The 14,154-nt window shown below is 34.1% G+C and overlaps 1 protein-coding gene across 1 annotated transcript in view; it reads right to left on the bottom strand.

Moving 5' to 3' along the window:
* Nucleotides 1–2,867: 2,867 nt before the first annotated feature.
* Nucleotides 2,868–14,154, bottom strand: part of LOC119632824 (mucin-17) — a 36,312-nt gene continuing 25,025 nt past the window's right edge. The window contains exons 2-5 of the mRNA XM_038025941.1: nucleotides 6,265–6,580; nucleotides 5,964–6,201; nucleotides 5,740–5,902; nucleotides 2,868–5,681 (exon numbers count right to left, since the gene is read on the bottom strand). Coding sequence (XP_037881869.1) covers nucleotides 2,868–5,681; nucleotides 5,740–5,902; nucleotides 5,964–6,201; nucleotides 6,265–6,580 — 3,531 coding nt within the window. The remainder of the gene's footprint in view (nucleotides 5,682–5,739; nucleotides 5,903–5,963; nucleotides 6,202–6,264; nucleotides 6,581–14,154) is intronic.

The following is a 14,154-nucleotide window of genomic DNA, read 5'->3' as shown; positions in this document are numbered from 1 at the left end:
ACGAACTGAAAAAGGCAAAGAGCATGAGGTTGAAAGCAATAGAACAGAATTCAACATCAATGCCGAGATTTTCATTAGAATTCCCGCACTTGCTTACCCGTTTTTCGGAGGGCCCCAAAGACAATCAGGTTTTTTTTGTTCCTTTTTTTTTTTTTTTTAGGTAAGCAAGTGTATTCACTATAAGGGTAAGGATAAAATGGTGACATTTGGTGTGCTGCGTGCATGTATATATATATACATATATATATATATATATATATATATGTGTTCTGTTTTATCTCCTTCCGACTTTCTTATTTAATGATATCATATTTTCCTTTGTTTCAACTTTTGTGTGTCAAAAATTTATGCTTAACTTACACTTGAAATTTCCCAGAAAACTTGCACCTCCACTGTTTGCTGTTTGCCGTTGCTATGGCTGCTGGTGTCTATGCATTTTGTATTAGCATACTAATTAGCTAGATTTTGCATAATAGAACAAGAAATCTAGAGTATGCTAGTTTTGTAAGCATCACCAATGTTGACAAAATTCCATATAACATTTACACTCTTGTTTGAATAGCTGAATAGCTTGACTTCTTGACTTATTAAACATTAAAAGAGAATGCGGTTTAAGGATCAATAAATTAAATGCGAAAGAAAAAAATCTTAATATAAAAGCGAAAAGAACAAGAACACATATCACTTTGGAAAACTATAGAGTTTATAATCGTTTATTACACACTCTGGAAAGGCTAATTGTTAGTCTTGGACTGGGAAGTAATATTGAAATTTAATCGGCACTTGTGAATTGACATATTGAATAATTTTATTCAAAATTAATTCTAGCTTAGGTTTCACAAAATAAAGAGGAGAAAAAGCATTTAATAAACAATAGAGTTTCCTTTTAAGCTATTGTTCACTAAAAACTTATTTAAGAAAATGCTAATAAATGTCTTTTAATATTCCATTCTATGAAAACACAAGGCTCAAACAAATTTGCGGTGCCACTGTACGTCTCAAAATTTCCTCTGCAAAATAGTAAACTAAAAAGTCTCTGATAATTGACTTAGCGAGCTTTGTGGAGTGAACTTTAGTTAGAATTAAAATTATAAGGCAATCGGACGGAAACTTATGTGACCTGCGGTACGGCTCAGCTTCAAACCTATGGTATCGAAAAAAGCACAGGTAAAGTTTCGAGCTTCAATTGTTAAGAAATTTTTATCTCACTATCACTTTAGAATCCGCAAATGGTTTCATGGTTTTAAACGTGACGCGTGCGCTCGGGCCATGAAGAGATAGGAATATCATTCATTTCCTTAAAATAAGACCGGTGTATGGTAGGCTTGATCTCAGATCCGCCAGGACATCTCACAAAAAATAGTTTTAAATGGCTTTAAGCTTTTTCTCCAAATCTTTTCTTTTTTTGTTAATAAAATTTAGTTTTTGTTATATTGAAAAAGCCCTACAGAGATTGACATCTGTTCCTATTGATATCATTCAGTCGATTTGTATACACACATACTCCCATGTAAAGGTGGCTGGTGCTACTTCTATTATTCAAACCAATATAAATCAGTCGAATTAATTCCTTCAATTACAATTCGGCTAATGAGTCGCTCCGAAAACTACTCAACATAAAGCTTTTTTTAAAATTGTTTTACAAATACTTTTAAAAACCATTGGATTGCTGATTTTTCTTAACGTTTCTTGTTAAAGGCATCAACTTTTTTACGTAGGAAGACTTGTTGTATCAGAGAGAATCGCTTCTTCCTGTTTTATTCTTTAATGCTTATTCAAATTTTCGAAACAGAAGGAAGGAAGTAAACAAGGAAGTAAACAGTTACCTGTGATAAATCCGAGAAACTGAAAGCTTTTTAGGTAACGGATGTGCCAGCCGATCAATCAAAGCCTTGACGGCCATTCAGACCAGCTCACACGAAATTCATATCCGTGCCAAACCCTAGAGTCTAGGCTCTATATTACAATTAATTCGCTTATCTTCTAGTTCGCCAATTACAATTGTAATTAAGACGCACAAATCGATACAGGTCGTCGCAAGCCGACCGCAAGTCTGCGCAAGATGGGTTTAGATCGAAACAGTTCGCACTCTTGTGCACAAATTCATGATGATCGGTCAATTAAAATTTACAAATGTTTCTATTTTGCATTCCTGCCTTTTTTCTTCAAAGTTCTTTCAGTGGTCACTTACCGTGCCATTATAAAGACCGCATTCATAATATGTCGAATAGGTTCGAGATGTAATATTTTCAGATTCTTGCATCAATGCTGGCTGCCTTGAAGATGCATAAAACTTTCAGATAGACGGTTGGACCGGCAATCGAATATGATTGTGTCAACATAAAAATTTTGACTTTCTATATTATGGGTTTCATATCTCCAGTGATAACTTACCTACCAACGATTTGTTTTAATTTCCCAGTAAAAATACTTACGTTGAAGCTCGACTTACTTGAAATAGGGCGGTCGGTGATTTTGTGTTTGAATATTAACATTTAGTTGAATTAAAATCAAAAAATCGTGGACTCAATTTTTCTGCTTCTTCTAAAAAAAATTGTAAATAAATTTTTTCACGTTTTTTTTTCTTTTATCTTAAGCTTTAAAAGAGAATTTTTTCATAGAAAAATTTATATAAACCAAAATCTTAGAAGTTCGTATTAGTAAAAATAATTCGTAATAAAATTAAGCTAAAATTATATAAATTCCTTTGCAAAATTTCATACACAACATCAAAGTCATTCTGAGATTGCCCTCATCAGGACAACATCAGCACAATTTTGATACATAATATTTAATAAACTTTAAATCTCCATTTGTTAGTCGGTTCATCGACAATTTTGTCCGTGCTTTCCTTTCTTCCTCAGCGATTACTTAATCTTAACTTTTAAGCCTCCTCTAATGACAGTCTCAGAGGGCGGTTTTCGAGAATTGTGGGTTTTTCTATTGCTGCTTCTGCTACTTGTAGAATTAACCCCTTTATTATTAATGCTTAGACCAACAGAATTGCGTGCTGTGTCTTCTAATGTTGGCCTGTATGTTCTGATGCCCGAATTTGAACGTACGGGTAATAGAGTTACTAGTTTAGGCAAAATTTCGGTTGTAGAAACGTCAGCAAACTGTGATGAACGTAACATCTCTTCATATTTGTTAGGATCGATAACCTCGACTTCTGCTTCTCCTACTACGGGAATAGCAGCCCCGATAACTTCAGCTGATGTGTCTTCCACCAATAAAGGTTTAACATAATCAGGTTCGCGTTTTTCGTTATAAAATACTTCTTCGTAACGTAACGTTGAAGTACTAGGAGTAGTAAAGATCGGTGTCGTGGTTCTAGAGGTGGTAGTTGTAATTGTCGGGCTTGTTGTAGTCGTTAACGTAGGCGTTTTATTCGCTGCTATTGTTATTCTTGTTGTCGTTGTGTTCGCTTTTAAACGTGTGTCATTTTTCAATGTCTGCTTCAACTTGTTATGCGAAAAAGGTGGCACCTTGTTAGGTATGCTGGGTGTTATTCCCAGCTTCGATGCCAACGTATCAAATATTAATGAAATATCCTGAATATTAGTGGCATTATTGATTTTGCTTTTAATATCATTTAAAGTTAAGTTTTCGCTCCTATCTACGTCCAAGGAGACCCAGGCTTGCAAAGTTTGATTAAATATTTTACGCATATTCCCAGTATGACCGAAATTTGAATTAGAGGAACTGTTTACGAACTCCCATTTTGAATGCGAAGGGAAAAGGACAGAATCGTCTAAAATCGTGGGCGGCTTATTATTTGCGTAACCTGGTTTAATCCGTATGCGCTTAGTAGTGCTTTTTAATGTACTCACGCTTGTACTAGTAAAAGGTTTTGATGTAGTTTGTAAAATAATCTGTGTAAGGCTTTCACTCGGCTCTGCAGTACTAGTAGTTGCGATTATACTTTTAGTCTGATTTTGTTGCCTTTCCAAATTTATTTGATTTCTCTTTAAGATCAACTCTTTGATATTCAAAAAATTCGGTTTATTAAGAGTAGGGCTCTTTCCAACATTTTCCTGACTATCCTTTGTATTAGATTTCGTATTTTTTAGAGTCACAATTTCCAGAATGTCTTTTGGTTCTTCATCTGGTTGTTCAGTTTCTATATTCAAAGCCACTATGCGATTCATTGTTTTATTACCATTACTTTTTTCTCCATCTTCTTTCGTTAAATTCAATAAACCCATGAAAAATTCTCCTAGACTATCGGCCAATTCAGACGACGCAGTAGGCGTTTTTTGCGTCTCCGTCTTAGGTTTTGCGGTAGTGGTAGCTTCTGATATCTTCAATTGTAAGGCTATCGTTGATGTCAGCACTTTACTAGTAGAGCTAGGAATTGTTATGGTCTCTCTTTCGGTTTCTTTAGCTTTTAACATATTGCCTTTGGTAGCGAAAGTCGAATTAAGTAATTCCTGTTTCTTTGCTATAACCCCACCACCCAAGTGCTCGAATTTTTCATCGCTAACATCAATATCAAAGCGTAGTTTATCCCGTGCTTCCAATTCAGGGTGTAACGGCTTAAATGGGGGTATGACGACTTCATCTATTAAAGGCACCGGTAAAGGATGAGGTTGTATAGAAGCTCCTACACCTAAACGTTCTATGTTTTCGGATCCAGACATAAAAGCCGGATTGCTAAAACTGTTATAGAACATTACATCCGGAGCTGAAGTTGTGTCCTTATTACTAGGACTTGGTTTTCTCAACGATGATCCAAAATAGCTAGAGGAGTAAGTATCGAAAAATTCAGGCTTAGGTGGTGTCGGCTCATCTGGCAAATACGGTAATTCCATCTCGTCTAATCGTCTTTGTGGCGGTATATCTTTTGTGGTAGAAATTAAGGACTTGGTGGGAAAAGTGGGCGGAGGCCCTGGTAAAAATTCTGGTACTTCACGATGTATTGGTTTCCATGGCTGAGTATCGAGTACAGGGATAGAAGCAAATAAGTTTGCATCTAATTTTGGCACCGTCACAGTTGTGGAAGAAGTTATCGGAGAAGGATAAGTTATATACTCAGCAGTAGAAACAATTTCCGTAATAGCGACGGGAACTGAAGTAGGGGCTGCGGCAGTACTTGTACTACTAGGCGTACTACTAGTTGTACTACTAGTTGTACTACTCGTTGTACTACTGGTGCTGGTGGTTGTGGTAAAAGCGAGAGGCTTCGGAGTTGTAGTGGTAGTTGTTCTTACAGTTTTAGTCGTAGTAGCGGTAGTTTTAGGTGTGGTCGTCATCTTTGTCGTAGTAGTAGACATTTTTTCCGTGGTAGTAACTTTAGTAGATTTTGCGCTACTGTGGGACTGCGGTATAATGGTAGTCAACTTTTCTATACCCGGTTTGCGCGGTTTAACTCTTAGCGAATACGGCGTTATTGTCTTTGGCAGCAAACTACTAGCGCTTGTTTGTGGTCTGGTGGGAGTGGTCTTCCTACGCGCTATATCCGCATCAGTTTTGGTAATTTCAAATGACCCCTCAAACGAGCCCTGTATCACAGGGGCATTTTCCACATCTACGTCGGGTTCTTCGTCAGCTGAATGGGGTCTAGACGGTGAACGAGATTTGTTCTTTAAAAGAGGAACCTTCGAGAGTAATCCAGAGTGGTTATTATTTGCTTTCGTCATTAAGCGTTTCTCGAGCTGCGTCTGACTGGTGGGCACGGGAGGCTACAAGTAACATTAAATCATCAGTCTGTTTATTTCAGAACAAAAGTAACTTTCTTACCAATTCTTTAAGCATGGTTGCATGTTTAATTGTTTGCTCGTCGAGTATGCGTTTAATATCAACCGATTCAGAATCAATCCGCAATGATCGGTAGAGAGACTTAAATGAAGTAGTTTCCAAAAAGAAGGATTCTTTGATGTATTCCTCTACGCTCTGTATGCTTCTAAAAATTTTTCGTCATAGTAGAAACATGACCATTGAATGGATGGAATAGAAAAACTTACTGTGGTAATTTTCTTACATCCAGAAAAATGCGGAAATTCACTTTAATTAAAGGTCCATCGCCGAAACCCCATATATCTGTTCTTAAAGGCTGCAAGCCATTATCTACTAACGCTCTTTCTACAAAACGTTTGTAAAATTCAGCCTTCTGTTTGTACGATGAAGTGTGATTAAATTTTAAACCCGTTGAGAATAAATCACCTTTTGCTACACGAAATGAACCTTCAAAACCCATAATAGCTAGAAGAGAAGTCAAGAGGAGGAAATAAAAAAGGCTGTAAAAATGACGAGGATTTAACTTACGTTCATCTAGGCCTGCTTTGACGGAACTGAAGTAAAATGCCAATGCCGCTATGGTTATGACAGCTAATAGTACTATAAATGCGGCGGTAGTTAAGATGATGGAAAATGATTTGGTTTTTTGATAGTTAGGATAAGCTTTTGCCGAATATGTTGATGGCGCCAAATTTCGAGCTTCACGCCATATACCCCAAGTATTATAACCATATTGACTATTTAAACTGTGATCATTGGTATATGAAGGCTGTTTATTCATGTGATAATAGGCACCCAATGTGGAGCGGCGTCCGAGTGTATTCTGATAAGTGAAGTCATTGGACTGAAAAAAAGAAATTAAAGTTAAAAAATCTTGTATAGGAGGCGCTGCATCAACTAAAGGAAAAAGAAAACAAAATCGATAAAGAAAGATAAAGAGAAGCATTAAAGTGCATTTCCTTAAGCTATTTTTCATAACCATTGACTTTGTTGCTCTTTTGCTTCATCATGTTAACGTTACATGTTCTCATTTATAAAAATGGAAAATGGAGAAAACATACTTGTTCTTTTTATTATATACTCCTTTCCCACCTCCTTTCCTTTACACAGTTTGTAAATTACAAACGTAAGTTTTCGATATAACCATACCGTCCAAAGTCTAATGCCGTATTTCTTCTTATCTTAAATTTTAAATCTTTGCTTTGAAATGAGTTTTGTAAATCCAGTTTGAAGAGAATAACGTAACTAAACAATTGCTTCCTTTACATTTTGTAAATATATCAACATTGTTTGTTTCTTGCGAATACTATAATATTGCCAGGGTGAGTTGAGCAGAAATTTTTTTTTTTTTTTATCCATCAGCCAACGATGACAGGTATATTAATTTTATCAAAACACTCGCAACAACCAGAACGAAGTTTTATGGAACCTATAAAGTATATATATTGGCGATCATCTTCAAATTCTAAACGCATGTAAACATGTCCGTCTGTTTGGGCAATATCTAAGGTAAACATTCTCCTGATCGCAAAAAGGAAGCTATCTGCTGCATTGGAATTTCTTTCATCCCGATTGCTATTAAAATGGGGTCCTACTATTGATTAGGTATCAAATGTAAACCGTTCTAGACGTGGTTGTCCATGTGTCTGTTAGTTGCGGTCATAATAGCATTCACAGTCGCAGCAATGGACATGTCTGTCTTAGATACACAGTATAAATTTCCCTTTTATTCTACGAAAATGGAAAAAATCATCCAGGCCCAGCCCATATTCTAGAATGTGGAAATTTATTTAGAAAATCTTGAAAATCCTTGCCAACGGAAAATGGGACCCATGTGGCTGCTATTGACAGTTAAGGGTTATTAACACAGTCACTACAATTTGTACAGTTTGTAAATGCATAGTGAGTCGCAAGAAGTTCACGCTAATTTTCCAAACAAAGATATCTTCAACGATGAAGGTAATTTTCACTCTGATGATCTAATTAATATACAAAACTATCGCCTTTAACGAAATTATCACTGTTTCGTGAGCCGTTCGGGCTGGGAGATTATCGGACCATTTGTGTTCGAAAATGTGACTTATTAAATCAAATCCCATCGTCACTTAATCAGAAAGATACGAATATGAAAAACTTTTGGCTGTATCAAGACGAAATACAATTCCATTACTGCGCGAATCATTCAAATTTTGCGTGAATTTTGGGACGCTCTCTATTTAATTAACGTGACAGCGAAATCGATGTAGTCACTTGTACAACTGTCTGTCTTTTCAACACATAATTTCAATTTGAATAATTCGTGGAAAAAAGAGGACTTAGTTCCTAGTTGATCTTATCATTGGTCTAAGGTTAATAAAGATAATTTTCGCTTATTCCGAGATAATAATCTCTAAAGATTTCATTTAGGGGAGTGCAAATTTCAGTTTTCATTAATACAAACATCTATAAATAAAACGATGTAAGTAAATACGATTTGTAAGAAAAATATGATTTAAAATATAGACGATATATGCAAGTACATTATAAGACAATATTTATAAAGGTGTCTTGCTATCAAAATTTCAAAAAACCAATCGGCACAATTTTTGGCCTCACTCTCAATTTTAATGGTTTGTTCAACACATAATTTAATGTGTTGCAACATTTTTTCTTCGCAACCTTTTTTGTCTTTTAAAGATTTTTCAATATAATTATAAAATTCTATGGGCAATCGCTAACTGCAATTATTCAATTTTCTTTCCCCATTTCATGATATCAATGTGTTTTCCTTTAAAATGACTTAATGTATCTTTCATACAATATAAAGTCAATTTCCGTCATGGAGCTAAAGTAACGCAACGTAACCACCAGAGGAAGAAGAACCCATTATTTGTAAGCTATGAAGCGTTTTTTTAAAATTACCAATCACTCAGGGATGTTCCCTATTCACATAACGCGATGATGGTCAGAAAGAAGGAAGGAAGGAAGGAGGAAGAAGTGGCGGCATCCAATCGATTGAGCACTCACAATAACCATGACAAAGATAAAGTCTGCCGCAATAAGTTTTGAATCCGCGAACACTGACTCTGTAGTCGCGATCCTCACCGCTGCTTACTCGGCTACTTATGCGAAATGATCTAATACCATGTCAAATATGTCAACACCACTTGCTTTCCAACATTTTTATGAAATCGAATTTCGAACCTGCTTATCTCTATTTTTCTCTAAATTTGTGTAGAGATATATACTTCGCTAGCGAACATTTGCATCTATTTTCTAAGCGTAAAATTGTTTTGAATTCCTTTCATTGCGCTTTGTTGGTAAATTCAGAACCAGCACTCACTCTTAAGTGTGGCTGAGAAAGTCATTAGCCAACATTCCCATCAGAGCAGTTTCTATCTGCGGAAAATCATTGATAAAGTTCATAATATATATTGAGACAATCGTTTAAACGATCATCGTTTACAGTCATTTATATCACATCAATAAACATCTTAGTATCGATTATTATATTTTCATTATAAGCGGAAGAAAAATCTATAGCAAACTGATAAAAAGGACCACAACTTACATTATTCCTTATAATATATATATATACATATATATATACGTAAGTATATACGTAAGTTTTACTTGCCGTACTATACCTATCTGGAAAATTTTATCATAAAATTATTCTCCTCGCAAGCACGATAGTGGAGTTAGTGTACCTGCCACGAAATTCTATATCATGATCTTAATACTTATAATAATTTCTTCTTTTTTCAGTTTTATATGACTTTTTCTCTTAACTTCTCAACCAGTTTTATGTTATTACATAAATTATGCACGCATGTAATTATCCAGTGAACATTCTCTACGAGTCTCTTTTTTTTATTACCTTGCAAAGAAATTGCTATAAATATAAAACTTGGTGCTATGCTCGAGTACACACGTACACCATTTGATAGAAAACTACTTTCAAGTTCCATATTTCTGTTCGGAAGATATCATTAAACATAATAACATAATTTATGTTTGATCAACGCACATGGACGAGTAAATCATAAATTTCATGGAAAGAAAAGGAAACAAATTCCGATTATATAACTATACGCTTATCGACAATTCAACTTGCATTCACAATATATACTTAGACGATTGTTGACTACCGGACAGGAGAAAGAGTTAAGAAGAATTCATTCCTTTTTTTTTTTTTTTTTTTTTTATTACTGACCAACTGCTACAAAAACAGGTTTTATCAAATTACGTAATAACTAGAAGAACTCTTTAATGTAAGTTGTCTTTTTCAAGCACATTCTACTTTCAAAAAAAAATATTTTTTTTACAAATTTTCTTTAAATTCTATATTAGTTCGGACTTGTTCGTATGCAAATGCCTATTAATGTTTAAATGTCGTGTGCCACGCGGCTTCTTTCACACTTATCTTATATTGTTTATATAATTTATAGTTCTTAGCAAAGGGATAATAAAACAAAAGAATATCAAAATATTACTTAATTGTACTGTTAACAAAGCCATAAACACACAAAAGCCAACATCTATCTTCAATACAGAAATTTGCAGCACATTTACTCTCTATCTGTACTTAACTAAGTACACACTATTCAGCGAGGGAATATTGTATTTTCACTGTTTAGATAAAATGTTTAGAAATAGTATGAGAAAAAACAAGGACTACGAAGCATTTTATAACCGAGAAGTGCGCTTGAAGCGCAATTTAGATTAGATTGAATACATTTGCCATTCTACGAGATGTTGTAATTTAATATCTCTGCAATATTCTCCGGTTCATCTTAAAACTGACTGGTTTTTTCTACGCAATTTAAACAACACTCTTATTACTTTTACTGTTCAAGTGAATTTTTACTTACATATAACAGACATATGTTGTTGTTAAATATGCTTAGAATCATTATTTACATTGCTTGCATACTAGTTGAATAAAATTGTTGAGATGGTATAGGATGGTTCGTTGGTTTTGGTGTGCCAGTGCACAGATATGCATGTAGCCTGTGCTTACTGAGCTATTCTTCTTAGTTCAATGAACTTCTAGACTTGTTTAAAACGCAGCTAAACCTACATATCTACAAATATCTATACTGACATGTGTTACTTACACGAAGAGCACTATTACATTGGCCAGAGAGTTTTCACAGAGAATAAACATTTATCTCAGCATTTTGTCTCAATATTCATTCTATTTTATTATCTGTCTGTAACTGTTTGTTTATTTGGTTGTCTGTCCTTTTTTTTTCTTTTTTTTTTCTTTGGTTTCCTATTCGAATTATTATTATTTGTTTTTTCTTATTCAAGTATCTGTTGGTTGATTTTATATCTTCTTCTCTCTCAAATGGATGCTCATTCTTATGTACCACATAGTGTCATATTAAGCAGCCATACGCGTACCCAGCAAACAAATGAAACAAACTTAAATATTTGTATTTAATTTATTCCAACTGTTATTATGTAGATTTTAGGTGGCTATCTTATGGCATATATTACTAAATCTATAATTGCCAGGTACACACAGCGAATATACCATCAAATTCGTGACTTGATAATGGACACTTAATAAGCGACATCACTTCCTTCGTGTTCGTACATGATGACCATTTCACTTGCTCAATGATAATTAATTATTATTTGTTTTCAAAAGCAACACAATATTGTTTTTATATACCTTTACAATGCCTTAATATCCCACAAATGCAACGGAAATCAAGTGAAAAGTTATGCCTTCGTCATACGTAAAATATCAAAAGAAACCATGAAGATATCGTAAGATCACTGAGATTAGAAAGCAGAGTTAACCTCATTCTTTTGTGGTCGAGAGTGCAGCGTTGCTACATGTTCGTTCGTTTGCTTACTTACAAAAAAATAAAAACGAAGAAAAAAAAGAACAAATAGTTCGCCCCTAGAGCAGGAAAAGTGATTGTTCCACACGTGGAACATATAATATATTTTTCAGTTGAAATTGTCCAGGTAAGCAGTGGCAAAAATTACTTGTTCCTTAGATCGTCAATAATTTTTTTCTTTTTCATTTTCCAGTTGTATTTATTCATTTTTCATTAATCACTCATAGGCTTATAAGTAAGCTTATGTAACCATAGCTTTTGTTGAAATTAGCCGCTTATTAATTTGAATGCACGATCAAATTGAAGCAAAATCATTTGACGAAATTGCTGAACTCAGCCTCGCTATAAAAGATATTTCAAAATTTATAATCACTTATATATACATTTACAAAAAATCATAAATTGTTATAAAAAAGTCATAAATCGTTGGGTCATTTTTGCGAAGACTGATCCGGTTTACAAACCTATCACTTTTTGTATGGCTCACTTACTCGTCTAAGTCCGGCAAAAATTTTTTATATTCCTTACACTACTTAAGTCAACATAAGCCGAAAATTAGTGTCCCGTAAGAACGGATAACGAACGCTTTCCATTTCCTTATGTACTTGTTTACGTCATCTAACATAAGCAATTTTAACAACCTCTCTATCGCTTATAATTATATACACTTGTGGATATAGAATGAAACGGGAATTGTTCCCATTTACAAAACTACCTCAACTTGTTGAATTAATTCAAAAAATATGAGATTTTCGTGTAAGATTTTTAGTCAATTTAGTCTCGTATACTCATTGGTCGTCACATGAGCAATGTTTCGTTCCAAAACAAATCTGGTCTTTCTACCTTTTAAGCATATACTCAGAAATTGTGTGCTGGGTAATAATACACGTAAATATGCATATTTCTCTACTTTTATACCTGCATTTGTCACATTAGCTCACATGTCTGATTTTCTCCTTATTCAAACATTCTATCATCATTATTGTGCTTAGTCTGTCACTTCAAAATCCTTATTAAATTTACGAAGACAACGTCAACCGATACGACACATTTACAATTACATCTTTCTATATATATACAGGATTATCTTTATTTGAATGCCTTTCTACATATCTCGGTTAAATTATTTCCCAAAGTCATTTTCTCTTCTTATTTCACTTCTTAACCAATTAGGTATGAGCTTTTCCTATCTTTTTTTTTTTTTTCTCAATTTTTTACATATTATTTAGATGCCTGCTGACTTTTGTTAAATAAACATCAAGTCTAACAGAAATCATGTAAAAGGGAATTGTATGTAAGAGGTGAACTGGTTTCATTTTTATTATACCCACTACCGAAGGGTGGGGATATACTCGATTTCTCATAATGTTTGCAACACCGAAAAGGAGGCTTTAGAGACGCTATTAAGTCAGCGTGAACCTCTTATTTAATTAAGCCATGTCTATCCATCTGTGTGTTTGTGTGGTGTGTATTATTGACACTTTCCTGGTCGCAAAATGACGATGTCGACTTTAAATTAGATGCAAACATTGAAAGTTTCTGGACGCAACTGTTGGCACTGAAAATGGGCCAAATAGGTGAGCCAAATGGGCCAATAGGGCACACGCCCGCTGTAAAACGTGAACTGAACGCAACTCCGTTTTGCTAAGCACAAACTGCGAGTTTTTTCTGATTACTCACAAATGGGTAATCAAATGAAAAGTCTTGGGGAACAGAATGTGGTAAGGTAAGTACGTTAAGTCTAAATTATGATGGAAGTCATTACATGGTTGATTAATTTTTTCTCACTGATATATAAGATTTACCCCATTCCATTAACATGGATGCCAAATTTGATCCCATTCAGGTTTCATAATCAGCTTGTGGCGCTAAATAGTTTGATGGCGGGTGATGGGTTTACAAAATTCGGTCTCAGCTAAATATAACTTTCTTACTTGTTTTTATATTCTTTTTTGTTTTTCTTCTTTCTTTTTTTTTGACATTTGTCTCTTCTTTCCTTTCTATTGTACTAAAAAAAACCACAACTGTAATATCAATACTTCGACTGTCTTGACATCGTAAACGCACCTTTATTCGTAGTTTCTCATTCCAGTTTATATCTCAACTTCATAGTATTGTTTTCACTTATTTTCCATATCTAGTTTTTCTATTGCTTTTAGTCTATCTGCTCTCTTAGTCAGTTTGTATTGTTTGATTGGTACGTGCTTAGATTTTTGTTATTTTCATGTTTTAATACAATAGCTTGATATCGAAAATAAGGTAGTAGTTTTATATTGAATTTATCAGATTTGAAAAAAAGATGAACATTTTAATAATAAAAATATTTTATGATAAAAATTTCTATCGCTTTTTCTTCACTAACGAAAAGGTTCAGGTTGTCAGCGATTTGAAAAACGTCGTAGATATTTTTATACACATCATGTAATAACAGAGTCTTATTAAATCTGTTATTATATTTATGATAGGCACAAAGTCTTTATAATGCCGCAATAAAAGCTATCAGAAGGCTGCAGATGTTTCCATTAAATAAAATTATTAGTAGTTTGCAAAAGATACGGCTTAATACCTAACCAGGTAAATT

Source organism: Glossina fuscipes, unplaced genomic scaffold (assembly GCF_014805625.2).
Source record: "Glossina fuscipes isolate IAEA_lab_2018 unplaced genomic scaffold, Yale_Gfus_2 2, whole genome shotgun sequence".
Lineage (NCBI taxonomy): Eukaryota > Metazoa > Arthropoda > Insecta > Diptera > Glossinidae > Glossina > Glossina fuscipes.
This window is presented reverse-complemented; position numbering and strand designations above follow the sequence as displayed.